At 40.6% G+C, this 26,431-nt stretch overlaps 1 protein-coding gene across 7 annotated transcripts in view; it reads left to right on the forward strand.

Annotated features, from left to right (window-relative positions):
- The first annotated feature begins 634 nt into the window (after positions 1–634).
- Positions 635–26,431, forward strand: part of LYN (LYN proto-oncogene, Src family tyrosine kinase) — a 49,603-nt gene continuing 23,806 nt past the window's right edge. The window contains exons 1-7 of one of the 7 annotated variants that reach the window (XM_054633723.2): positions 635–785; positions 21,902–22,038; positions 23,212–23,260; positions 23,353–23,458; positions 23,915–24,013; positions 24,119–24,222; positions 25,673–25,822. In XM_054633723.2, the coding sequence (XP_054489698.1) occupies positions 21,907–22,038; positions 23,212–23,260; positions 23,353–23,458; positions 23,915–24,013; positions 24,119–24,222; positions 25,673–25,822 (640 nt within the window). In that variant the 5' untranslated portion in view covers positions 635–785; positions 21,902–21,906. The other 6 variants (XM_054633746.2, XM_077185687.1, XM_054633738.2 and 3 more) reach the window with 6 other exon arrangements.

The raw sequence follows: 26,431 nt of genomic DNA on the forward strand, positions 1-26,431 counted from the left end.
CTTGTAACACTTTTACTGTTTCTCACACTTGATCCATTATCTAAACACTTTTATATGGAAAGCTTAAAGGCTTTTCATTTGAAATTCTGCCTTAGAAACCTCCATGACCTGAACTCGCCCACGTGGTCTGGCAGGACACACATGACACCTTGACTCTGGCTCCTGCAAAGCTTTTCACCTGCATCCTCTGGCTCTTATGTCCGCGCCTTCGTATTTCCTGTTTTGCTGACCTGTGAGATTTTTATTTCACTTTTCACCAGGCTAGTAAATCATTCTTGAAAGAAAAGAAACATTGAAAGATAAGCTTAATTGTTCTTTGTTTCTCTCAACCAAGCCTCCAATGGACCTTAGAAGCTGCTTACAGTGGATTTTTGGGGTTCAAGATGGTTTTTTGGCCGTTGGTAGAACAAGAGAGCCTTTTTTACCTCTCGGACTAACAGGGTTTTATTTCCTGTAACTTTTAGAGGTGGCTCGCTCCCTCTGAGGCAGCTCGGCGGGGCTGACCCCCGACACCCCGCTGCAGCCGCGGCCCCACCTCGTCCCGGCACAGCCTCCAGCCGGAGCAGCCGCCGGGCCGGGCCGCCCCCCGCTCTGCCGCTCTCCCCGCTGTCCACCCCATGCAAATGTTCCCGGCAGCAGGAAGTAACCGGGCTGCGAACCTCCCGCGGCCGCGCCCCGCCCGCGCAGCCACAGCCGCGCTCCGGCCCCGCCGCCCGGCGCCCGGGACAGCCGCTCCGCGCCCCGCGCTGCGCCCGCTGCCGCTCCGCCGGAGCCCCCGGCACTCAGTAAGTGCCTTCCCCGGGAGCGGCGGTGCCGGCTGCTCCCGCGGGGCCGCCCGGCCGCGCCGCTCCGCGCCCCCGCCCCGCTCCGCCCCGCCCGGCGCGGCGGGACCGGGCGCTCCCCGGGCGGCTCTCCCTCGCCTCTGCCCCCGCGAGGAGGTGCCGCTGCCGCCCGAGCTGCCCGGTAGGACTGGATGGGGTCTTAAGGGGAATAACCGCGTTTGGGATGAAATGATCGTTCTCAAAAGCGTGATTTGTCTCATATCCCTTTGCCTGGTTTCTGCTGGGATCCGGAGGGCTCGGGTGCCTTCTGGCTGTTTCGTGCCGGGGAGCGTGTGAAATTAGCTGGTTTAAGTCCGCAGTCGGCGTTTCGAGCCAAAACGATAGCCTTGACTGAGGTGAGGTGATGCGATACCTGGGTATCCCTTCTTACACTGCTTTTTTCTAGGAGCGTGTTTTCTGGTGCGTCCTGCAAGTTAAAGCTTCTTCCTCTTAAGTGTATGTTCAAATGTGCTTGGAATTAAAAGAAAGATGAGAAAATGTTGTTGTGATGTTTGGTGCACGGTGTTTCTTGCAGACTGCTATTATAGGTACTGCATTCCTGAGGAACGGTCTTTAAGGGTTTTCTCCTTACAATTTTAGTTTAGGAGCTGATGCTGTACCTTCAGTAAAGCAGTTAAGTTTCTGTTGAAATTGCATCTTTCAAGGGTTTGCAGTGAATGGGTTGGCACAAACTCATCTTGCTGCCTTGCTCCCGTCTGTTGGCACTAAAGACCAAAGGGATTAACAGTTAAAGCTCTTTTTAGCCAGGTTATATTCCCGTGGATATACATAGGGAGCATAGAGCTGGTTTCATCTGAAACCCCTGGTCAATATCCCATCTTCTGCCTTTCGTGCCCACCTTTGAAGAAAGAGAAACACTCTGACCAATCTTAATGTATTTTAGGACATCGTAGTACAAATTGAAAATTAAAAATTTTTAAGCTTGGTCCCATCAAGTACCTGTAAGACTTTAGCAATTTAGGAATAGTAATGTTAATTGAAAGTATCTGTGAAGTACAAGTGCCATGTAGAAGTCTGCACTCAACACAGTATCACTATAGTTAAAACAAAAAGCAGAAGATACGTGTTGAGAAATTGCAAAGCTATGTTGGGAAAACATAGCTCAGTTTTACCAAAAGGAGAGTGAAATTGTGTTTGTGTGTTTGCGTGTTTCCAACCCAACATTGAGGACAGAATAGGTGTTATCTTTTTAATATGTACTATCAACAGCACTGAAAGTATGGACGAGAAAAAAAATCAAATCATTTTCTCTCAAAGTCGCAACAGGCTAGAAATCAGTTAGATACTGTTAATAGGATATTATGAAACCTTGGAGAAGGATTGAAATTAATGAACTGTGAGATCAAAAGATGTCTCGTTTTATGGATCTCTTCTGAGATTTAAAGCTTTTTTCTTTCTCTGTTTCAACTTTGTGAGCTACAGACTAGTTAGGAAAGAATTCTTTACTTAATAATGTAAAAATCTCTTAATTGTTTGCTGTTGACATAGATTTTTTTAAACCATGACATAGAATGATCATCTTTGTACAGTACTACATCTACAGTAGCTGGCTGGCTTCAAGTTATTCTGCTTTTCTCTATTTTTTAGTAAATAAAAGGTTTTTTCCCACAGAAATATGCAGAAGACATGAGAAGATTTAGGCCTTCCTTTTTAAGCCCCTTGACCAGTGGAGTTGTGCAATGACTCTTTCTGACAAAGCAATCAGTTGTGAAACTTTACAGCACAAAGTTAAACCCTGTTGCCTTTAAGTTGTTTAATACTATGGGGTTTAATGTTACCCTTTTCAAGAGAGTTTCCATAAATGTGAAACAATTCCTTGCAGGTATTTATGAACTGATAAGTATTTATGAATGTGTAAGTAACTATTTCATAGTACTTTCCCCCCCTCAGTTTATCTATGTAATTGAAGTGACCTCTCTTCCTGTGGCCTTTCTGACTCCTGTAAGCTAAATGGCATCACAGAACAGCAAGTGTTGAGGGGAACAGTTCCTGTGACAGGCAATGAAAACAAGTCCAAGGTCTCCTGGCTCAGCTTAGTTCTGTTCTTCAGTGGGGTGCCTCACCAATTCAGAGATGCTACACCTGACCAATCCTTCTTGTGGGGCGCATCAGGGAGCAACATTGACCTCTCTGTAGTTAGCTGGGAAAGTTTAAGTGCTGCAATATTTAATCTCAGATGTTATTCCATTGCTGTCACAAAAAGGAGATGTTTTCCTACCTCTACTCTGCATGTTATTTTGAATCTTAATAGGAATCATTGAGATTTCAGGATGAACACATGTTGATCAGGAGACAATTTTTGTTTTTGTCAAAGGGCTAGGTGATCTGGGAAGGGGATGATATCTTTCCTCCTTTCCATGTGTGCATATCCTGAGTAACTGAGTGACATTTTTTTCTTCTGTTCAGGGAGTTGTAAAGCCATTTTTACTCTTAGGGTTCAGGGAGCCTTTTTCAAACTGAGTGAACACTGAAGACAAGTACATGGGGAATAACTAACTAACTAACTAACTAACTAATGGGGTGGGTGTTAGATATAACCTAGGATTCCTAGCAGTCTGCTGTGATAGCGTGGTTGTACACACACATATCTCTGGAAGAGATATGAGTACAGAGATGGATGTCTGCTGCCGCAGAGATCTCAGAAGGATATGAGCCATCATGTGCTAATGCAAGGAATAGGAGGAGAATCCGTGGGCTGGGGATCCTGGGGGTTGTGTGAGCTTTATATGCAGGGAATGATACTTCCTTTTGAAGCTATGGACTGTGTAAATAATTGCACCAAACCATGTGACTCTGTTAAGCAGCATTTGTTATAGTATTGCCTCTGTAGGATTTCCACCTCTAAGCAAAAAGGCTTCATTCTATAGAAAAACCAGTTGCCCAGCTGAGAATTAGGATTTTTTGTCCTGTTGCTCATATTCCTACTTCCTACTTCTCCCATTTATTTCTCTTCCCTCTTTAATGAGAGTGTAGGAATGCTAGAGATGGTGTAATAAGAAAGGCTTCCAGACTTGCTAAGTCTTACCACAGGAAACTGTAGATAAAAATGTAAAATTGCATTTGTATGAAAACAGTCTTTAATGACGCATGCAGGGTGAAAGAGTCTGCCACCCTGTAAACAGTAGTGGTGCCTTCTCCAAGAAATCAGCCTCTACTAATAAAAGACAAATGCAGTGTAACTGTCCTCAGTGTGACTGTTCCTAGTTTAAACTTCATTGTCCTTCAGGGAAGGATAGAAAGGTCTGTGCTTTCATATTTATTTTTGCCTGATTCAGATACATTTCCTGTTGACATTGTCATTAAATGCTGTAATTTCCGAGACTGAATTATTCACATTTGAGTTCAGCATCTTTCCTGAAAAATGTGGCTTCATGGAACAAAATGTGAAGGCAGAACTCATCATGTACTGGAAGCATTTCCTCCAAATATTTATGGGATACTTGTATTTGTTTTGTGCCCTAAAGAACTACTTATAGAGGTAAATAGATTGGTTACTTTTGTCAGGCAAGTGTCAGACGAGAAATGGTATTTTGACAGTAAGACTTTGCTGGGGAGAAAAGAAAGGAGGATACTAGGGAAAGGTGGAGGGAATAATGGGTAGATCTCATTTCTCTGGTGGGTTAAAAGGGTGGACTAGTTCTGTCTCCCTTAGGTCCAGCTTTGCCTATCTTTTTCAAGCTGCTGGCATCTTAAGTATCTACAATTGGTTCCTGTGTTTGCACAGCACACTTGTCTTACGTCTTCAGTTCAAAGGACTTCAATGATAAACAGTCTGAACAAAGTGTCCTTCTTCCTCTATGGTCCCTGCTGCATGTGGCAAAAGGCTTCTTCTTCCTGTGGTTGTCATATTGCAGAATTTCTTACTTTAATTTGCAAAGGCCGGCTGTGATAGGAAATAGTGCAATCTTAAACTGGAACATGTGATAGTTCACCAAAGGTATTGAACTATGGGATGCAGCTACTCTTCTGCAATGGCACTTTTTGCAGTTTTCTCTATTTTAGAGGGGTGCCCTAAGTATGGAAACGATAAAATTTTGAAGGGAAAGGACACCCTCTGGGATGTGCTTTTAACTTCTCCTTTGTTGGTTTAAAAAAAGCAGTTTCAGGAAGTTTGTCAAAAAAAGCATAATCTGTTAAGTGGGCTTTCTGATGTGGTATCTACAATCTATTGCTTGTTTTTCATGTTTCCTTCATTAGTTTGTACAGATAGGTGTATACAAACCTGTTTAATTTTTTTTTAATGAAATCTTACTTGGGTTTTACCTTAGGTTTAAACTGAAGCAATATGGTATCACAGGAATTAGTACAGAAGTATATTTGGCTGCTAAAGTTTTCTCTTTCCATATATGACTGCACTAGGGGCTTAGAACAAAATAATTACCAAAACTTAAAGACCATGTTTGAATGAATTGCTATGTAGTGGTAACACATTTATAAATCAGTAGGTCTGACCCGTGACTTAGTTCTACTTTATTCATACAAAAAGTATATTTCCTGGTAGTATCAACTGAGTAGGGAAAGATCTGAACAGTAGCACATCTATTGCATATATTGAAATTGCCTGCTAGAGTGTCCCTTGCCAGAATAATGAAGTTTATATTCATTAGATCCAGTGGACAGAAAATTGTTTTCTCCAGGGCAGCCCCAGCCTTACCATGTGTTTTGTTGGATCTTTTAAACCCTTCAGTAAGTACTAAATGCCCTGGGGAGCTTTGATTCAGGTGTGAGTGGACAAGGACTGGAGAACCAGGGTTAAGTGACTGCCAGAGCTGGTGTCAGTGTCACTGAGGAAGTGAAAGTTTTTGGTAAACAAACAGGAAGGGGATGGGCAGGAGAAAGAGGAAATCCTATATTGGATGTTCTGTGTTTGACTTGTTCAAAATACATTGCAAGAGTCATTTGAATGTGCCGTTGTGATGTAGCAGAATGTGCAAATGGGATTCAAAGTACATTTTTGTAACCCCAGGCTTACCATTGCAAAAGATATGCTGAACTGTGCAAAGGCTGGAGGGAAGCATTGCAGCCCATGAGGGGTGTTGGAAAACCTGCCTTTTAAGCAACTCTTCTGCTGGATTGCTGGTGTGGCAATTTGTCCTCCTTTCTCTGTCCAGCTATACCTGCACTGGCTTCAAGAGAGGTTGCAGCAGCTGTCATGGCACCAGTGGAGAAGCACCAAGTCATACTGAGGTGAATTCTAAGCCCACTTATCTTGGGATGTAGATGGCAAGCAGTAGACAGCAGTGCTCCTGCTGTGCCTGACTGGAGAGCTTGCCTCTTCTCAAAATCTCCTGCTAAATTTCCTTGGGAGCAGTTCCCCTCCCTCTGCCATAATGCTTACCAGCGCTTCCAAAAAGTCCTTGACCCACACTGCTTCAAATGTCTTCATTAGTAATGATGTGCTGTTTGTTTGAGGCTTTTACTCCCCAGTTTCCTGGAAAAATCCATGTTTCAGTCTTTACCCTGCTGTAGGAGTACTCCCTACCACAATTTCCTTGTTTTCTTTTTTCTTCTCCCATCATTCTTTTTTTTTTGCCAACATCATTCTGCTGTTTCTTTCTCTCCAATCTTCAGGATTGTCAATGTTATAAACTGTTTATTTCATCTCTTGATTTAGACATCTGCAGCAAATTTTCTTTTCCCTTTCTGGAAGAGTAAGCCTTATCAACTTTCATAATCCAATTATCATTTGTAAACTTCTTATCAGTGAATAGTCATCCAGAAATACATACCCTCAGCCTCTGGAAGAGATATGAGTCCAGTGGAGTACCAGCCTGGCAGGACTGGCATAGCCTTCAAAGTATTTTAAGGCTGTGCCTTGTTTAAGGGCAACTTTGTACTTCTGTAGGTGATCAGCAAGGACTCTTCTGTGTAGAGTACATTTTATGTGTAATGTACATTTATATGTACATTTTATGTAAGTGATCTTTAGAGACAGATAGCTGCTGTTTGATACATCTGATTTAAAATTGTGACCTCAAACTGATTTAAACGGGTTTCTGTCTTGAAAATGGCCAGTGTGGATTGTCCCCTGCCACTTTGTCTGCCCTTCTTGTGATGCTGCTTTGACCTTCTCTGGTCAAGTTTCTTTTCTGTTGCATGCAGGTTTTTGTGTGCTGTGTAGTTGTGCTTGGAAAAAGTTTTTGAGCCAGCACTGACCCTCCTTGTAAACACTTCTGGTTCAGGGAAGCAGAGCATGGATTTATCAGCATGCATGCTGGTCTGCAGAGAAGAAATCAAGTCTTGGTATTGTGTGGATGTGGTGCTGAGACAACAGCTCTTGCTCCAGGGTTGATGTTCTGTGCTCATTGATGTTGGTGTGCCCCATACACTGACTCCACAGAAAGTGAAACTGAAGAAATTTAGCTTTGAGAAGGCAGTGCAAGTTTAGAAGAACCTAGTTCAATGGAGCTGGCACTAGCAGAAAAGAGTTTTGGTAGAGTGAGCAAGTGGGAGAAGGGTGCTTCAGGTAAAATACTTCTGCTCTTAATGGAGCATTTAAGCAAGGCTACAAGTGTCAAAAATGCATCTGAGTAGCTTATTCAAATCATATGTATTGAACTAGGTTTGGATGAGTGAAAGGTCCTTTACCCTACTCCTGCAATAAAAGCAGGTGGCTTGTATGGTATGACACAGGAAGTAATTTCTCCTTGGAGCACAGAATGCATATGTTTGTTACATGTTCTGTATCTTGTCATACTGATTGAGGATATATGCTTTCCTAGGAACTACAATTGTCTCTACCCAATTAGTTATTATCCTTTGCATTCTTATTTGATTCGTTTTTCTCTTTTTGTCTTTTTGCTTCTGCAGTCTTCCTGCTTAATTTGTTTCTCAGTATCAACCCCAATTCTGATTTCTTAAGGATTTTGGCCTCCTCTCCTACACCTTTTCTCATATGGTTTGTGTTGTCCTGAGGACTTCCCATGCGTGGCCAAACAATGAAGAAGTCTTACCAGTTGTTAAAGCATCTTCTTTGCCCAATACTTAATACTGTGGAATTGAAATGCAAGCTGTGGACTCGTTACTGTTCTCCTGAAACAAACTTGGATAACCATTGTGAACACTGATTTAGTTTTAGTTCTTGCTTTGAAAGTTAGCTGCATGGGCTGGGAGGGCTAAAGTCACATTCAAACACTGGGGCTTGTGCACAATCTAAGTTTTTCAAAATATAGCATAATCACATGTCCTGCCTGTGAGCTGTATACTTTTGAACTATGTGGAGTTACAAAGGTTGCAAGCTTTAATGAGCAGCCAATAGTGCTATGAAATTCTTGCAATCTGCAGTATAAATGTAAAAATGATCGTTGTCATGGTCCTCCAGCTGACTGTGAGTATAAATCTGCTAGAACTATTGTGAGTGCTGGCCTATTTTTTAAGGTTTGTGTGCTGCCCTTTGTGCAGAAAGTCCTGGTGTGAGTCTCCTGAAGTTTGTCCAGCTCCTGCAAGCTGTGTGCTGTCACTTGCAGGATCAGAGCCTGGTTCAGTGAAAGTTGCTATGGTTGTAACTGCTAGGTCTTCATCTGCTATCAACTGACCATTAAGCAGGACTTGAAACAACAGAAAATACTAAGTGCTGCACAATCCAGAAGTGGCATTTTGTGAACACAAAAATGTTGGTTGTTTTTAGAGTGAGAAAACAAGAAATTTCAAGGCAAAGTTAAAATAGTAGCAGAGGTCAAATTATTAGTTATTGAAAATGAAATAAATTAGCATATTGAGCAAATTCAACGTGCATCTTTAAATCGGTCCCAAGTCAGATCTTCTGTTTAGTACAGAATAATTTCTCTCAAATAGAAAAGAACTTTAATCAAGTTAATATACCTGCATAGCTGCTGTCCTGGTAATATGGGAAACTGTTCATTCACGCCCTTGAGAAAGATCATCTGCAAAGACATACTTGTGTTTAAAATTGGAGCACTCCTGTTCTTCCTTAGAACCTTTGAAGCAGGAACAGTCAAGTGAACTGTCAGATCAGGTATTTACAATCTTTCCAGCAAAGAGAGCTTTCCAAATTCTCACTCTCACTCCTTTATGAAATAGAAAGCATGTAAAATATTTCTAATTTTGGTTAACTTTAGGGAAACTTCTTATTCTTGCTCATGTGTGTAATAAATGTGAAAAATATGCTTAGAAACTTGGGTGTGAATTCCTATTGATTCAATGACATATGTCCTTCAGTGAGGTATTTCCTTTTACACTCTTACTGCCACCCCAGCTTGAGCATGTAGTTTCACAAGACTTCAGTTAGAGTGTGCTTTCCTCTTTACATGACAAGCTTTCAGACCCAAATTGGTGAAATTTTGCAGCCCCTCAGGATATGTTTGGTAGACTTAAGAGAGGTCTACTTGTATCTATTAAAAAAACTCCTCTGATTTCAAGGACTTAATCTAAAAACCTCCCAAAATTGCAAGTCATAGAGCTCTTTTAATTCTATTTATCATGTTTGCAGCAAACTGTTGGTTCAGATGATACCCTTTGGTGCTACACCACCTGTGACAAATTGCAACAGTTGCTTGAAACATTTTACTAAGTTGGGCGAAAAATCAACTCGTACGTTCCTGGTTTAGATTCATGCCCTTGAAGGAATATAATAACACAGAGTTTAAAGTCAAGTAAAAGAATTGAGTTATAAATAGGCTTCTGTGAAATGCCAGAACCTGGAGGATGTTCTTACACCCCTGAAGTTCAGGGAGATTCCGCTACTTAACATCAGTGAGAACAAGACAAGGTGGTTTCTCCTCTGGATATTTTAGCAGTTGCTAAAGTGCTGAATGCTGGTCTAGTATCCCTGCAAAGATTAAACAGCAAAAAATTTCATTTCTGCCACGTAATTTAGTGGCACCAGATCTGATGCTGATTTTTTTTTTTTTTGAGAACTCTTGCAGTTTCCTCTTGCAACTTGAGCAAACTTGTCCAATGTTTGCAAACTTTCAGGAGGAACTGTACTTTGAGTGTTAGCTCGCGTCAGCATGAATGATTTAACCCCAAATTTTTATCTGAGCGTAGAATTCATTCTTGAATCCATATTACATACCCCAGTACAATGTCCTCTGTTTCAGGAGTGTTCTGTGTTCATCTAGTGCTGTACAGCTAATGAAACACAATATAATCTGCAGGAAGAGTAACTTTTTTTTTTTTGCGATTTAAATGTATGGTGGTGTTTGAAGATAGTGAAAAAAAATCTGCTTCTCTTTTGTGAAGTTCAGTGCTTTAGACATGCTCAAGACATAATATGATGCTATTATAACAAGAATGCTATGCTTAGTCATAAGTACATATCAGCATTCAAACATGGAGGTGACAGCAGATAAAGAAGCCTTCTGACCAATGAAGCAGAATGGCAAATTCAGCATGGGGCAAAGTAATATGAGTTGCACAATGGCAAGGCTGTTACAGTTAGGATCCATTGACACAGAAGTCATTCTGCCCTGATTTAGCCATAACTGTAATAATCCATGTTGAAAGTGGATTGTGGAATGCATGAAACCAGGTAAGGTTTATAAAAATTTATTTATACCCTGGGGATATAGTTACCCAAATCTGAAAGAACAAAAGCTAATATGCACTTCTGTTCTGTTCCCCATTTCTCTTCTATTAAACACACTGAAAACAGAAGATAAACCCAAAGGAGAAGTGGCATACTTTCTATGAGACCACCCTCAAAACCTTCATCAGGGCTTGCTGGCTGTGAATTTGCTGTCCTCCAGCATGTTTATATTGATGTGATGGGGGACTTGGACAGGCTGGGTTGATGGCTTGACGTCAGTTGCATGAGGTTCAACAAGACCAAATATTGGATGCTGCCCTTGGGTTGCAACAACCCCACACAGCGCTGCAGGCTGGGGGCAGAGTGGCTGGAAAGTGGCTTGGCAGAAAAGGACCTGGGGGTGCTGCTCAGCAGCCAGCTGAGCATGAGCCAGCCAGGTGGCCAAGAAGGTCAGTGGCATCCTGGGCTGGAACAGCCATGGCGTGGCCAGCAGGAGCAGGGCAGGGATTGACCCCTGCACTCAGCGCTGGTGGAGCCACACCTCAAATCCTGTGTTCAGTTTTAGGCCCATCTTTACAAGAAGGACATTGAGGTTCTGGAACGAGTCCAGAGAAGGGCAGTGGAGCTGGTGAAGGGTCTGGAGCACAGTCCTATGAGGAGTGGCTGAGGGAGCTGGGGCTGTTTAGCCTGGAGAAAAGGAGTCTCAGAGGAGACCTTATCACTCTCTGCAGTGCCCTGAAAGGAGGTTGTGTGAGGGTAGGCTTTGATCTCTTCTTCCAAGCAGCAAGCAACAGGACAGGAGGAAATTGCTTCAAGTTGTGCCAGGGGAGATTTAGACTGGATATTGGGAAAAATTTCTTAACTGACAGTGTAGCCAGGTGTTAGAACGGGCTGCCCAGGGCAGTGGTAGGATCTCCATCTCTGAAAGCATTCAAAACACCTCTCTAAATGTGGCAGCTGGGGACATGGTTTAGATGTGATGATCTTAAAGGTCTTTTCCTACCTTAACAAGTCCATGATTTTATGTTGTGGTGGTTTCATGATGTTCATGATCTTTGCATTCTATCTACAATACAACAATGGGTTTGAATTACAGGCACAATTCAAAGCAAGCGATCATATCTGCAAAATAGTCTTTATTGCCAAGATATTAATTACTTGAAGGCCACCTTCATAAGTAACTATCCTCTCCCCTAGGTCATAGTAGCTATTAATTAATTTGCTTCAACAAGAGTCCCATCAATCCATTTGTCCAAGCATGTGGAGGTTGAACATTAGGCTGCCTTACTTGAAGGAGACAAGAGTTTCAAGTATCAGCTGCTACCTGCAAATACACCTTCCTTTGCCCCTTCTGGAGAGGGCAGAGTAACAAATTCCAGCAGAAGAGCTCATTAGGGTGCAGCTTGGTGGTGATTCCCCAAACTCATTATAAGTTAGCAAGTTGCTAACTTTGTCCCTTTTTGTCTTCTGAGGCTCAGAAAACAGGAAGAAGCTCTCATTTCTCTTCCACGTGTCACGCTGTAAATGCAGGCATGGGGCACTGCACAGTGATGTGAAGATGATTTGTGTGGCTGTGCCTTTGCTTCCAGTACATCAAAGTGTATATCAAAATCAACACCTGAGTAAAGCCACTGTGGGCATGAACCAGGCCTTTGGGACTCACAGAGAAGCTCTGGTTGCACATCTCTCAACTATACCTTGTTTTGAGAGGCAAAGTATTTGTCTATGAAGGGGAAGGGGAGGATAAATAGCTGGGTAAAGAAGAATAGTTGTGAGTAAAGAAGAATAGTTCCCAGATGTGTGTTCTCCAAAGGAACTGTGTGAAACTTGTCCTATCCTTCCATCATGTCACTTGTTATGAGGATGAAGACCTTGGGGCTACTCTTGGGCCTCATTCCACCAACTTTTTTTTTATGGGTAGTTTCTCATTTTCCTATACCACAGTTATTGCTCTAATCATTAGAAAGGAGTGGAAAAAGATCCTTGTCCTAGTGGCAGGCATAGAAATACATAGCAACATACATACATAAAGTGCAGGGCAAAGATAGACTACTGAAAATTTAGCACACTGCCATTGTTGGCCAAAATCATCAATTTAAAGCTGGAAAAAACGGTATGTGAGTCATGGATACACTCAACCTGGAAAGTAGATGTCGACCTTGGGGTTTGCTAGCTGGATTGGGACACTTCCAAATAGTTAGGAAGAATGTTGATCCTTTTCAGTGTAGTGGTTTGGCCAAATTTTCATTTGGAAATGGAGATTTGGTTAAATGAAGCTGCTGTTTGTTATTACTGAGAGTTTTTACCAATCAAGAAAATGACATTTTTACTTATAGCTTGCATTACACTTTAAAGTCTTTAAAGTATTTTGGGAACCTTTGCTTTAAATTGGTTAATGTGTTGGCACGGCTTTTCTGTTCCATGTCATATGATCCTTTTGAAGAATTTGATAGAAGTATTTATTCTCTTATGTCAAATTAAGATGTTATTTGACCTTTCCCCCTATCTTCAAAAGATATAGTACAGTGGAAAAAAGTTGAGGAAATGGAAGATGTGGTTGCCTGAGGGCTGGCAAAGTGAATTAATTCATTGTTGATATTGATTCAAAATTCTGGAGGATGCAGTTGAGGCAAATGATTGTAATAAAATGAAGCAAGTATTATAAGGTCAGAAAACAGATGTTATTTTAATGTAAGACTTGGTTTAAAATTCGTGCCAAAAATACTAACTAAATGAATATGGAATATTTTCATAATATATAAAGTCTATTATGCAATGTTAGCAAAATTACAATCTTCTGTGGATTAACTTGTGTTTTGGTAATTTTTTTTCTTCAAGTCAATAAACTAGGATCAGCAGTTTGTACAAATTCTGCTTCATTTCAATGTGATGTTTTGTTTCAGGATTTTATTTTCATCCTTCCGAAAGCATTATAACATCATTATACCACCACAGTGACATTATTTTCAGTGTTTCTTGCTGATTTTTATTTACTTTAATGTGTTGGTTTTTTGTTTTTTACCAACTGCCAAAATTCCTTCCTGAAACTAAGACTTTAACTAATCTAGACAAAACTGCAGTGAATTTACAGAAAAATGGAAGATTTTTTTTTTCTTGGCCACAGCTTCCCACCCCTGTTAGAGCTACTTTTCATGTCATCAGCTATGATGATATTTATTTTACGTGTCATTTATGAGCTCCAGCAAAGACTGTGTATTTTAGCCAAGCACTGAATAAAGTTACCCTCTCCCTGGATACTTGAAGGAAAGACAGGCAAAGGCTGGAAAATGACATTTGAATAAAGAAAAGTGTTTACTTTGATAGAATTACTTTTACCAAAGCACTTCTTCCTATTGGAAGTTTGGGATGGGATAACTTAAGTCACTTATTTGCCATTTAGTATAGCAATGTGTTCGTTCATGTTGGTTAATGCATCACTAAAAAGCCTCATCTAGTAAGAAAAAAAATTAATGGGGAGTATAGGGAAAAAAAGATAGATATGATGATATGATATGATATTATATGATATGATGTGATATGATATTGCTGCTCAGAATGGGTCTGCCTTTTCCAGAAACACATCAATACAGCATCAGTATGGCAAGTCCAGATATTTTATCTCACCAAAAGTTCTCAGTTCTTATGTCAGCTGTTGGGACATTTTTTGCTGTATGACTCCTCTGGTCTTGTGAAGACAGACGTAGAGGTAGGGTTGTTCAGCCTGGAGAAGAGAAGGCTCCAGGGAGCAGCTTTCCAGTACCTACAGGGGGATGACAAGAGAGCTGGAGAGGGACTTTTTATAAGGGCATGGAGTGACTGGACATGGGGGAATGGCTTTAAACTGACAGAGAGCAGGTTTAGATTAGATATTAGGAAGTGTACTGTGAGGGCAATGAGGCCCTGGCACATATATGCCAGAGAAGCTGGGGCTGCCCCATCCCTGCAAAAGTTCAAGGTTGGACTGGGCTCTGAGTAACTTGGTCTAGTGGAGGGTGTCCTTGCTCAGAGCAGGGGGCTTGGAACTAGATGATCTGGCAGGTCCCTTCCAACCCAAACCATTTTATTGATTCTAATCCACAGTTCACTTCCAATACAGTTTTATGGCAGCACACCTTTTGGCCCTGTTGTAACTTGAATTTCCATTTTAAGGAAGTGGACTTGAGGTATGAATATTGTAAAGTCCTTATGCCTCATTTCAATATGAAGGCAAATGTGGGAAAGAAAAACAGGACACCAAACAATAGAGGAATGGGTGGTGAGAATTTCATTGAGAACAGCAGTCAGCTTGGTAGAGGATTCAGGGTAGGTGTCTGCCAACCCAGACTGGTTTAGTTGGTTTAATTTGTGCCTTTATGTTGGGAATCAGGTCTTGGAAAAGAAGAGACAGAAATACTGGTACAGGGCTCAAAACTGAGCATTGCAGAGGAAGTAGAAATGTGATAAATGTATCAGTATAGTAGGAATGCAGGTGTTTGGGAGCATGAACGTGGTAGGGTGATACTTTCTGTCACTGATGTAGGAAAGCATAAAAATAATCTGAGATAGCATGGACAGAGTAGGATTTGTCTTGGTCTCAATTGCTAAGGAAGGAATTGTGAAAGAAGTGGAACAAGGGGAAGTGCAGCAGACAGGAACCACTACCAGTCTCTTAGCAGGACCACTTTCTGTTTCCTGGTGTTACATTAGCATTATATTGAGACTTTTAAAATGTACTTTCATTTGCAATGAAAAAATGTGAGGTCCCTTGTGATATTGAGAGGCATTAGAAACACACAGGTGGCTGAGAATATTGTGCACGACAAATAGCCTGGGGAAATGATGGGGAGAAATGTAATATCAGGGTGTAATATAATGCCATAGGAGATAGGAAAGTCTGCTGTGACAATGACAGTAGTTTGTCATTATAAAATGATACAAACCTGGATGTCTTATTGGATGGCCATATGATTATGAAAGGCCAATGTGATGAAAGTGTGAAAATCATAAATTAATTTCTGGGATTTATTGAGTGATGTATTTCAGTAGATGGAAGAAATAGTAATATTATTTACTTCAAGGCGTTGCTGAAAATCATTTTGAAACATCTGGGCAGCTCCAACCTCTTGTAGTTTAAAGGGATGGCTTCAAAGTGAAACACATCTGGAGAAGGGTTGCTAGGATAACCAGTGGAAGTGGAAAAAACTGAGAGGGTTTGGTCTTTAAAGTCGAGAAGACAGGCTGAAAAAGATGTGACTTCTTCCTAATCTCCCAAGAGGATGAAGGGCTAAATGCCATTATTGTCTCCAAAACATTTTTAAGACTGGGACTTAACGTGACAGCTTCTAAGCCAAGCAGAGTGAGGTTCTGAAAAATTTCAGCAATAATATTTTGTTCTTCCCCACCATCACCCATTAATCTCTCTAAAAATGGAGCATGGAAAACTTGCTTCTGAGCTTGTGCCATGTGATTGTGTTGCCTAGAACAGATCTGCCTTTCCCAGAGAGTATTTTGTAGTCCTTTGCTCTAATCATGGTTGATAAACTAGATAGCAATGTTGTCTTGCTGTGACAGACCTTGGAAAATTTGAGGGATTGACTTAAGTGAGATCAGGTATGAGGAAATTTTAAAGTGACATGCTTGTTGCATACTTTTTCACCACAGTAATGTTGGTTACACAGGGGATTAACTTGTTTCTCTTCTTGACCTGTTTATATAGATATTTATGTCAAAATATTATTTTAACTTTGTCTCACCTTTTCCACAAAGAATATTGAAGCAGTTAAAAGAATTCCCCCATTATTTTTACTTTTCTTTTAAATGCTGGCAGCTGGACTGTGGCTTCTCACAACTGAGGAGCAGTGGGAGTCAACACAGGGCAAGTCTGTCATAGCCACGCACCGAGTGGATTCAGGTTATCCGTGCTCCTTTCCATGAGCCTTGCAGGGAGCACATGGTGATGTATGCCCATGCATATCATGTAAGGGATGAATTCCATTTGGGAGACACAGAGATGGAGTCATCCAGACCTACTATAAGCTAAATTTGACAAAATATTAAAATACATGCAACAAGGATTGACTGAGACAAACAGAACCATTTTAGCAGAAAGGCAATGGAGAAAGAAACTGCTTAAGTTCCCCTAGTTATCTGCCAGTGCAAAAACAAGATGTGGGAAGTGAAACAAGCTCAAAATGAAAGCTGACCCCAGATTTCTGCATTTGCATGAGTCTAGTTTGATGACAGTTATCAGACAGTCAGGACTTACAGTAAAATTGCAATGTGTATCTATAGATACTATTATATATTATTCAATTAATATATAGCTATAGATATATGTGGTGAATTGCTGGTATAAGAATAAGGCTGAACAAGCTTAAATCTAACAACTTCTGAGACCAGCGAGAAACAGAAAACAACTTCTCTTCAGTTGCTCTCCAGTTGATGTTTTCATATTGCTCCCAACCACAGATCATGTATTTTTGTCACTCTTATTCTCACTGTGGTCTAGTGGCAAATCTTCACTTGCACAAATATGTGTAGACCAGTACTGATAAGCCATTGCTGAGCTTTGCCACCTCTAGTTAAACTCCTGCTCTGTATTCCTTGGTAGTTGCTTTGCCATGTAATGATGGGTCAGAAATGAACCCAAGTTTCTCAGAAATAGTCCTCCTCATAGTCCCAATAACAGAGATAAAGGAGATCCTTACAACACTTTGCTTCCACAGATGATGTGGAAGCAGATCAACATAAAGTGAAAATAAGCACTGAAGATTAAGGTAAATGAAGTTCTTACATTTAAGATTTTTAAATATTTTTTCATAGAATTATAAATTTGAGCAGTTGATTGAAGTGATATAGAATGTTGGATGAGCTTCTGAGACAGCAGGTGTTTGTGTCTTTGAGTAGAGCAGGCTTACAATCCTTCCTCCCCAGCAGTTTTAATTTAAGCTGATCACTCTGAGTTTTGAGACACTTCTGCCTTGACTTTGAGGGAAATGCACAGGAGTTTAGGAGATCTGATGAAGGCATCACTGTGTTACCCTGACTATGACTTGCAAAGTAGCAGCATACCAACTGGCATTCAAGGCTAGAATGAAGCATCTAAAACAGAAGAGGGCAGTGGTATTGTTTTCAAATTTTGGAAGAGATATTAAAAATAGTACTATTTACTCCTCTGCTTTCTAAGCCTCCTTTAAAGCTCCAGGTGTGTAACCAGTTTGGATTTTATTTATAGATGTAAACAGTTGCTTCCTGTTCTTTGATTCAAAAGTTTAAATATAAAGCAATATTCAAGACTCAGAGTAAATTGGGGGTTTAAATTTTTTCCCTTATTCTTAATCATGAAAAATTTGTGGTTTAAATGAAGAGTTTACTTTTTGCACTCAGTTGAATACAAATTTATTTTATTTATGTACCTGTTAAAATGCATATGTATATATCTGTTAAAACCTTAAGCCACATAGGTGTTTTGGTAAGTGATTGCTAACCTTGTCAACAACAGATATTTAGTGGATAAAATACATACTTTGATAAAATAGAGCTTGTATGCTCAGTGCTGTAGTTCTAATTATTTTAAAAGTTAATTTATTATTGGAAAAGCTGAAGTATAATCTATGAAGATTTGAGAATCATTTCCATGAAGACATGACTTTGATCAAGAAAAGACCAGACATGTCAAGTGGGTTTTTTAGGAAATAACTTCTAATATGCACCATATACGTTGTATGTAACAAAATCACAAGGAAGAGAATGGTTATGAACACAAAATGAAAAATGAGATCACCTTTGTAGATGATACAAAGGGTAAGCACTGGGATGAAATGAAACCCCAAATGCTGCTGATGGTGGATGGACAGGTGATTGTCACATGAAACTTGGCTGCCTGCAGCAGGAAGTATTGTGTCTTTAGGCACATTACTTTGCTGGAAGTGTAGAAAAGGGCAGATAAAGGAATTCTATTTTGGGGACAGAGCAGCTATTAACCCTGGAAGAATGCTGCATTAGTTTCTGACTTCCACTCCTCCCAAACCATTTTGGAATGAAGACCCAAATGCTGTAGTAGTAGCAAGATGAGATAGGGGATTCAGGGAAAAAATTCAAGGCAAATGTAGACATCAAAATCAGTGTCTTGGCAAAACCTGCTGCAGAGGCTCTGTGTGATAGCTGTTATGGATGGTCCTGTGGCTTTTTGAAGGGTGTCTGAACCTAGATTCTTGTCACCTCTTGCAGCTGTTAACCTAAGTACTTGTGTTTACTTTCTAGCCATAAACTACAGTATGCTCTTTGTTAAAAGAGAAGCTGTTACTTTTTTAGATATCTATTTATAAAGATTAGCAGCTATGTAAAATAGAATTTCTTTTAATTCAGTGTTAATCTTTCATGTCTAGAGGTGTGGACAGGACAATAAATGCAAAGCATGAATAGGAAGTAGTCTCCTGTATTGCAGAGCTGTTGGAATGGGAAACTTCTGAGTAGGGACTGGCAGCATTTTCTGTGATGCATAAATTATGTTTATCTCTGATAAAGAATAATGGAGTTTGGTTTGTAATGATGCTGGGCTCTCTGTATTGCTCTTTGCTTACTGTATTCTCTTTCTCTTTTTATCTGCACAAAACACTTCCTTGTGACACAGCTACAGAGCACCAGGCAAACAAACATTTACAGCAAGTAAAATGTTTTATTTATTTATACTCTCCTCCCTGCACTGCTGTTTTAGTTAGGTCAGGATGCCACTCCTGAAGCAGTTGCCCACATGCTCAGCTGTAACCTGTGTTCCTGAGCAGAACTGAAGTGCAAGAATGGGGCTGCTTTGGGAGAATGCGGTGTGGGGTTCAGCTTTAGGTAAACCCTTGTCAGCTGGCTCCTCCTAGATGTTCAATCCTTGGGGCTGTACTGGAGTGAAAGGGGCAATAATCCCCTTGAACCAGCTGTGGGCTTCAGCACCCACAGCTGGGACTTTTTGCTCACATAGAACCAGCTGAGTCCTGTGGGGACTGTGGACTTTCACCTCCATGAGGAAAAGATCCCAGAAAAAACAATGCTTGATGATGAGGCTCAGGATCTTCTCTTTGTCTGAAGCCATCACAAGGGTCATCTCACAAACTGATTTGTGTGATTTCACATGGCATAAAGTAAACTTCTGTGTGATTTCAAAGCTCCTCTACATAGTTATTGCTGATCAGTTCTTACTGTCATGAACAAATGCCAACCTTGAGCTTAACACAGCCTCACAGCAGAGAACTGACAGCTGTTCATGTGCTTTCAGCTGCAGAAAAAAAATCTGAGTAAAAATGCTTTTCTCTGAGTTTACACTGACACTGGGCATGCTGCAATCTCTAAAGATGTGCTCAGCTTTCTTACAGGAATAGGGAAAGGGATTTTTGGCTGACAACTTAGATCAAATTACTTCATGCCCTCCACTTCAGCTGTTTGTTCTGTACAAGCAGAACTATTCAAGAGCAGAAAGGTTAGCACTTAAGTGGATAAATACCTGATCTTGCAGATACAGCAGGTAATTAAACACTGGCCTTCCTGATGTCTAGGGTGAGTTTGCAAACACCAGTCTGCCTGTGGGTGTACAGAAATTTCCTATGAACCATGAATGACAGAACAAGAGTCATCTACATACCCACAGTTAAAAATAAATAAAATAAATTTTAAAATCCTTCTCAGTATTGCAAAACAACTAGTATGCAACCCACATGTAGCTGAGCATCACAAAAATGAAAGCATTAAAATTAAGCATTAAAGATGTTTGCTTCTAAGGGAAGCTCCTGCATGAAGATGTGCTCCAGTACTTTCAAATAAGTGTGGGAACACTGAAATGTTGACAGTCAAGAAGAGGAAACTTTAATTCTCTCCCTGGTCAGTGCCTACTGATTTTTTGTAGGATTCCTTTTATTTTTAGTTCCAGAGAATACAAGAAGGGGAGCAATGGGTTTTAATGCTGCTTTAAACAGGATCACAGATCACTGCTGAATATTATAGACATCCAAGACGTGTTGGCAATAGGTGACAGATAATTTTCAGAAATGGTAGGAGAGGAAGTATCCTTCTGTCATATTTAGAAGAAAAAACTCTAACTGTGGATAGGACAGTGCATTGTGTGATTATGTAGTGCTTCCTCAGTGGCAGGATGGGACATTAAATGAAGGTGATGTTGGAAGTTGAGACTTGCCATGTGAGACTGCTTGTTGCCTTGGTTTATTTTTGTAATCAGTTAGGATTGTGATTGTCATAGGTGTTGTTACAAAAGTGAGTCTTAACATGGACCCAGTCCAGTCTGGTTAATTTTTGTGGCTGCAAGGCTCCATCCCATTGGTACAGTTGTGTCTGCCAATGGACACCTCTGCTACTACTTTACTTGTTCACTGCCATGAACCTATTCACTACCATGAACCTATTCACTACCATGAGCCTTTTCTATCCTAGAAATAAAGGTAAAAGTGGGATGAAAGTCTTAGAATCTGCTTTAGCTTCTCCAGCTGTGTTTGTTTACTTGAGCCTATATTTGCACCGAGCTCTTATTTTAGGTTTTACATTGTTCTTCAAAGAACTGGCTTTAAACATTAATTAGGGCAGGGGGGAGTGAGACTGTGTGCCTGCAAGGGAAAATGTGACTGTGAACCTAGCATTAGAGCACTGACCTGAAAGGAGGGAGAGAGGAGGGAAGGAGAGGGTTGAAAAGCATTCATAGTGGATTCTTTGAAGAGTAAGTATAATTACTCTCCTCGGAGGGAGGATTGTAGAGATAATGTTATATATATATATATATTTGCTGGAGTACTATGTGATTGTATCATGGGATTAGCAGTCAGGTTCCAGTCATGCAGATGCTGACAGCTGTATCTCATCTGATTTAGCATGGATGCACATCCTGAGAGAAGAATTAGCCTTCTAAATGATACTGAAGAAGAAATCCTGGTGTGGTGATTTGCCATGGTGTGGCACACACATCAGCTGTTTTAGGCTGCTGTAACGTGCCTGTGTGAGCAAGGAGATGCACTGCTGAAGGACACAGTAGCAGTGTGTCTGCCATGGAGCTGGGACTGCACAAGTCATCAGCCTCATGTGAGAGGGATTTGAATCAAACACAGCTCCCTGCTAGACTGGCATCTGCAAAATGAAGTGGGGATATACAGGCGTTGCTACTTCCAGCTGCAGTTCTCAGAATTTGGACAGGAATTTTTTTCATATATCTTCCAAAAGAGTATTTTCTTTAAAATATACAGATAAAAGTTATCCCTGCAATAATTGCATTTTTGTTTTGTCTATTCCAAAGCTCAGAGAAGTATCAGAAAGATACAAGGGGTTTGGGCAGGGAAAAGTAGATTAGGGAAAAAATATAAAAATTCTGAAGAAATGGCAAATAACTGTTTACTTCTTCTGTGGACTGAGATGAGGTAATTTTTTTCCTTTGCAACAGAAAAGAGTTATCAGTGTGTGGGCCTAACCTTCAGTTGATTTTTTTTTCCCATGAACTATTTTATATGAGAAGGAAGAACATTTTTACTATGTAGCTCAGATGATTTCACGGGAAAGGGCTTGCTTTATGGCACAATGATTTTGTTTAACACCTTTTTTATTTCAACAGGAAATATGGGGTGTATAAAATCAAAAAGGAAAGACAATCTGCATGGAGATGGGCTAGATTTGAAGAACCAACCAGTACGTAAAACTGAACGAACTATTTATGTGAGGGATCCAACGTCCAATAAACAGCAAAGGCCAGTAAGTAGATAGTCCCAGGAGAGAATTCCTGTAGCAAGAACAAAGCATGACTGGCGTAACTTAAATTTCAATCCAAAACATATGCATGGAAAAACTCAAATTGTGTGCAGTTCACCCTCAATGAATAAGTACCTAGAGGAATAAAAATTAAAACATGGCGGTTTGCTACTTTATGTTTGTCATAGTTTTCTGCATAAAAAAGTAACTTAGCAATGCTTGAGTAGATATAACCATGTCTGTAGAAGAATGCTAGGATGACATTAGAAAACCTGAAGTAGTTTAGATCCATTTTTTAAAGCATTGGTGTTGGGTTTTTATAGCTGTGGGATCCAGGTGTTGGTTATTCCATTTAAAGGCTGAATTAATCATGGGTGATTTTATACCAGCTCTAGTCAGCTTCACTCACTGAGGGCCACTACTCAGCCTTGCTGGGAGGGTGCAGTGGTGCAGGGAGCAGCTCTGTGCTGCAGGAGGAACAGGCTAACGTGTTCCATGTGTGCTGCCTGGCATTGGAAGGAGGAGTGCTGGGATGGGGAATTCTGCTGGGTACCAAGTGGTTTGCTAATTTTCAGCCTGACTGGTACCTTTTTTCCCCCACCTTCTCTACTGTGCTGAGGGAACTGTGTCCTGACTGTCTCTGTTCAGGGACCTGCTCCCTGCAGGTGTGAATGGCTCCCTGCTCTCCTCTCTCCCCAGCTGACACAGTGAACTCAGTGTGCTCTCAGTCGATGAACACACATCACAAACTCCTTTTTTTTTTTTTTTAATTACTCTTTTTTTCCCTTGCACAGTCTTGGTGGCATAACCATGCTTGTAGTTCTTTAGCATGACAGCTACATGGTAATAACTGTCCTGCTTAAGTGCCCTACCTAAAGCCTCTTCAGCAGAAGTCCCAGAGCTGTGAACTTGTTCCCCACAGCTTGTGCCACACCTTCACAAGGTCTGAGCTGCTCAATTTAAAATCTAGGGGACTTACTATATTTTTATATTGTCATATAAATAATGTATATTTTTATATATAAGACATATTTTGAAGAATGGTGGGAAAAAAATCTGAGCATTTCCTTTTAAGACATATGAGCTGATAGCAAAGCAACTGTATAATATGTAATTGTAATTTAAGATCATCACAAAGATCTAAAACTGCTTAATTAAAGACATATTTTATTGTAGGCAAATCCAGAAGCACAACTCTTACCAGGACAGAGGTTTATCAGTACAGGTATGTTTCTGTAGAAACCTCACAGCTCTGTGCTGTGCCCATGTCAGCCTGCAAAGTGATGTGAACATGCCTTTGTCTTTCTACTTTTGTAGATGCAGAGGAGCAGGGAGTCATTGTGGTAGCTTTGTATCCCTATGATGGCATTCATGAAGAGGACTTGTCCTTCAAAAAAGGAGAAAAACTGAAAGTTATTGAAGAGTAAGTATGGCAATATTGGTTGTATTGCAGATTTTCTTTGGGCTCATCTAATTCCCTCTACAGTGCTTTAATATCCTACTTGTACCATGGGTGTATGAACAGTAAGTGAGCTCTCTTACATGTCATAGTACAAATGCTTTATGGAGTTATTCCAGGTTGGATAGGACTTTGGCCAACTTGCTGCAGTGGAAGGTGTTCCTGCCCATGACAGGGATGATCTTTTAGGTCCCTTTTAACCCAAACCATTTTTGAGTCTATAGTTCTCTGGTTGGCAGCTGCCTCAGTAGCAGTGACCAAACATTGATCCAGCAGAGCCAGTGGCTTCTCAGGGCACTTGACCTCAGAGGAAAGGTTGTGCTTCTCTCTCCAGCCTGGGCAAAGCTCTCAGCAGACTAGAACCTAAATAACAATGCATCATTTTCCTTTCCTGTGAGTACTACTGTTTTTGTTTTTCAGATCCGGAGAATGGTGGAGAGCAAAATCTCTCACGACAAGAAAAGAAGGTTTCATTCCCAGCAACTATGTAGCAAAAGTAAACACCCTGGAAACAGAAGAGTAAGTTCTCCCAGTCTCCAAATTCTGGCAAACTTCTTCACCTTGGTGGTGTATCCTTCTTGGGTGAGGAAAGAGGTGGTTTTAACTCTCTGAAATACTTTTCAGATGGTTCTTCAAAGACATAACCCGAAAAGATGCTGAAAGACAACTCCTGGCTCCTGGAAATGGTCCTGGAGCTTTCCTTATCAGAGAAAGTGAAACATTGAAAGGTAGGGTTTGGGGTGGTACTTTGGAATTGGTATAGAGATAAAAAACATACAGTCAGTCTACACAAAAATTGGCATCAGGTGTGGAGTAATTTCAGTGCATCCTATTGTATGAATTTTCTGCAGATCTGTAGGAGTGAGAAGAATGAGAAAATTACCAGAAAAAGAGAGAAGAGAGTTGCAGGCTAATACCAAAAGATGAGATAAGGGGGGGGCAAAAAGCATTACGTGTGTGAGTACACTGACAAGAAGCAGGAATGAATGAAGTGGCATCTTTTCTTAATGTTTGTGACTCCTTTATTGAAAGGCATGCTGCTGTAATAGTAGCTGCTGCATTCTATAGTCTTCCATTATTGGGTCTGTATCCATTGCTATAAGTTTAAAGTAGTTAGTGCATAATGAGGGTTTTCACTTTGACAGTGTAGTGGGATTCTTTTCAGAAAACTTTTTGGTAAAATTTTGTGCTGTAAACAGAGTGCTTTGTGCTGAAAAGCTTAGTGAAGTCTCCAGGCTCTTCAGCTTTGAGAAGCCCTGGCCTGTGGACTCTGGCTTTAAGTCTGGATGGATATTCCAGCTGGATGCTGAATTATCCATCCAGAAGAAGACACTTGAGGCCTTTCAGCAGGTCATGCCTCTCCACAGGGTACCTTTTTTGGCTCTAATACTGCAGATTCTTGACTAGGTATCATCTGTAATGGGCCCGTATCATTGTGCTCTCAGCTGAAGACCCCTAAATGAAGTTCTCAAAGGAAGTTTCCTAAATTCTACATAGGGTACTGAGAGTATGGGAAAGTACCCCCCAGAATCACTGGATATGTGTGTGAGGAGAGATAAGGGGGAGAGATCCTTTTTTATCCTTTGAAAATGTGTGAGAATCGTACAAGTAGAAGAAACAAAGAGTGCTGTAGTTAAAGGTAGATGCTCTCCTGCCCCAATTTAAATCCCAGATGATGTTAGGCTCCCTAGGGCTGCCTAGGGATCGACAGATCAGCAGATCTGCTCTCCTTCCTCTCTGCCTGAAGCCACCTCCAAACTATCCTTTTGCTAGCTGGCCCATGACAACCAGCATGTTCCTTTTTCAAAATGCTGATCTCCAGATTTCAGCTTTTGCCTGAGCAGGGTGACAGCCACAGTCCTGCTCTCCCAGCTACTTCTACTCAAGCTGGGGGACTTTCTGCAATTCTGGGCATTAACTGTGGAGCTGCCTGGAATATGGAACCAGTGAGTTTGTCGAATAAGATTGAAAAAGAAAGTGTGACCGTAAGCATTTTGGTGACCAGTTCAGGGCTGGTTTTTGCTAACTTCCTCCTGTGGATTGCAAAATGCTTTTTGAGGAAATAAGGGAGCAAAAAGAAAAGCAGACAAATCAGTGATTTTCTTAGGCTCAACTGTGCATGTGTGGACTCTGTAGATTTTTGCTGTGTGTTAATGAGGGTTCCTTCTTTATCCACAGGCAGCTATTCTCTCTCCATACGGGACTATGATCCAGAGCATGGTGACGTTATTAAGCACTACAAAATCAGGAGTCTAGACAATGGAGGGTTTTACATCTCTCCAAGAATAACTTTTCCTAACATCAATGATATGATCAAACATTACCAAAGTAAGTTAAATCATTTAGTGGAGTACTTATTAGAATGCAGCCATTATTTCCTGTGAAGGAAAATAAATGGTTTCTTCTTTTCTTTCAAAGCTTTTCTTTTTTCTTTTTTTTTTTTCCTAAATAACTTGATCATGCATGTTATCAAAGATAAAGTAAAACTGATTGGAACCCAAGTATTGTTGTTACCATAACCAGATCTAGTGCTGGTTGTTCTGTGGCATACCATTGTGAAATGAAAACTAGCTTTATAACACAATTCATCAAACTTAGGGTGATGTGAAGCTATAATAAGAACTGCCTACATTGTAAATAATGTTTTCTTTGAGAGTAAATTTTTACTCATAATTAGCAAAAATACATATAGACTTGTGAATGTTGTCTTGTACCTAGTGTTGAGTGTGAAATTGGTTTTATTTTTCCTGTAAATGTGGTTTTTTAATTATCAATTTTTAAGGGAAGAAATATTCCATATACTTCAAAGAAATAAAATTGCACCCTCATAGAATGTATATATTTATTTTAAAAAAGAAAAGGTGGGTAGAGGAAGGGACAAGTCTATCTATGTTTTAGCTGCAAAACTGGCTTCTCATTCTGCATAACCTCATGCTG

This window comes from Agelaius phoeniceus, chromosome 1, assembly GCF_051311805.1.
Source record: "Agelaius phoeniceus isolate bAgePho1 chromosome 1, bAgePho1.hap1, whole genome shotgun sequence".
Classification (NCBI taxonomy): domain Eukaryota; kingdom Metazoa; phylum Chordata; class Aves; order Passeriformes; family Icteridae; genus Agelaius; species Agelaius phoeniceus.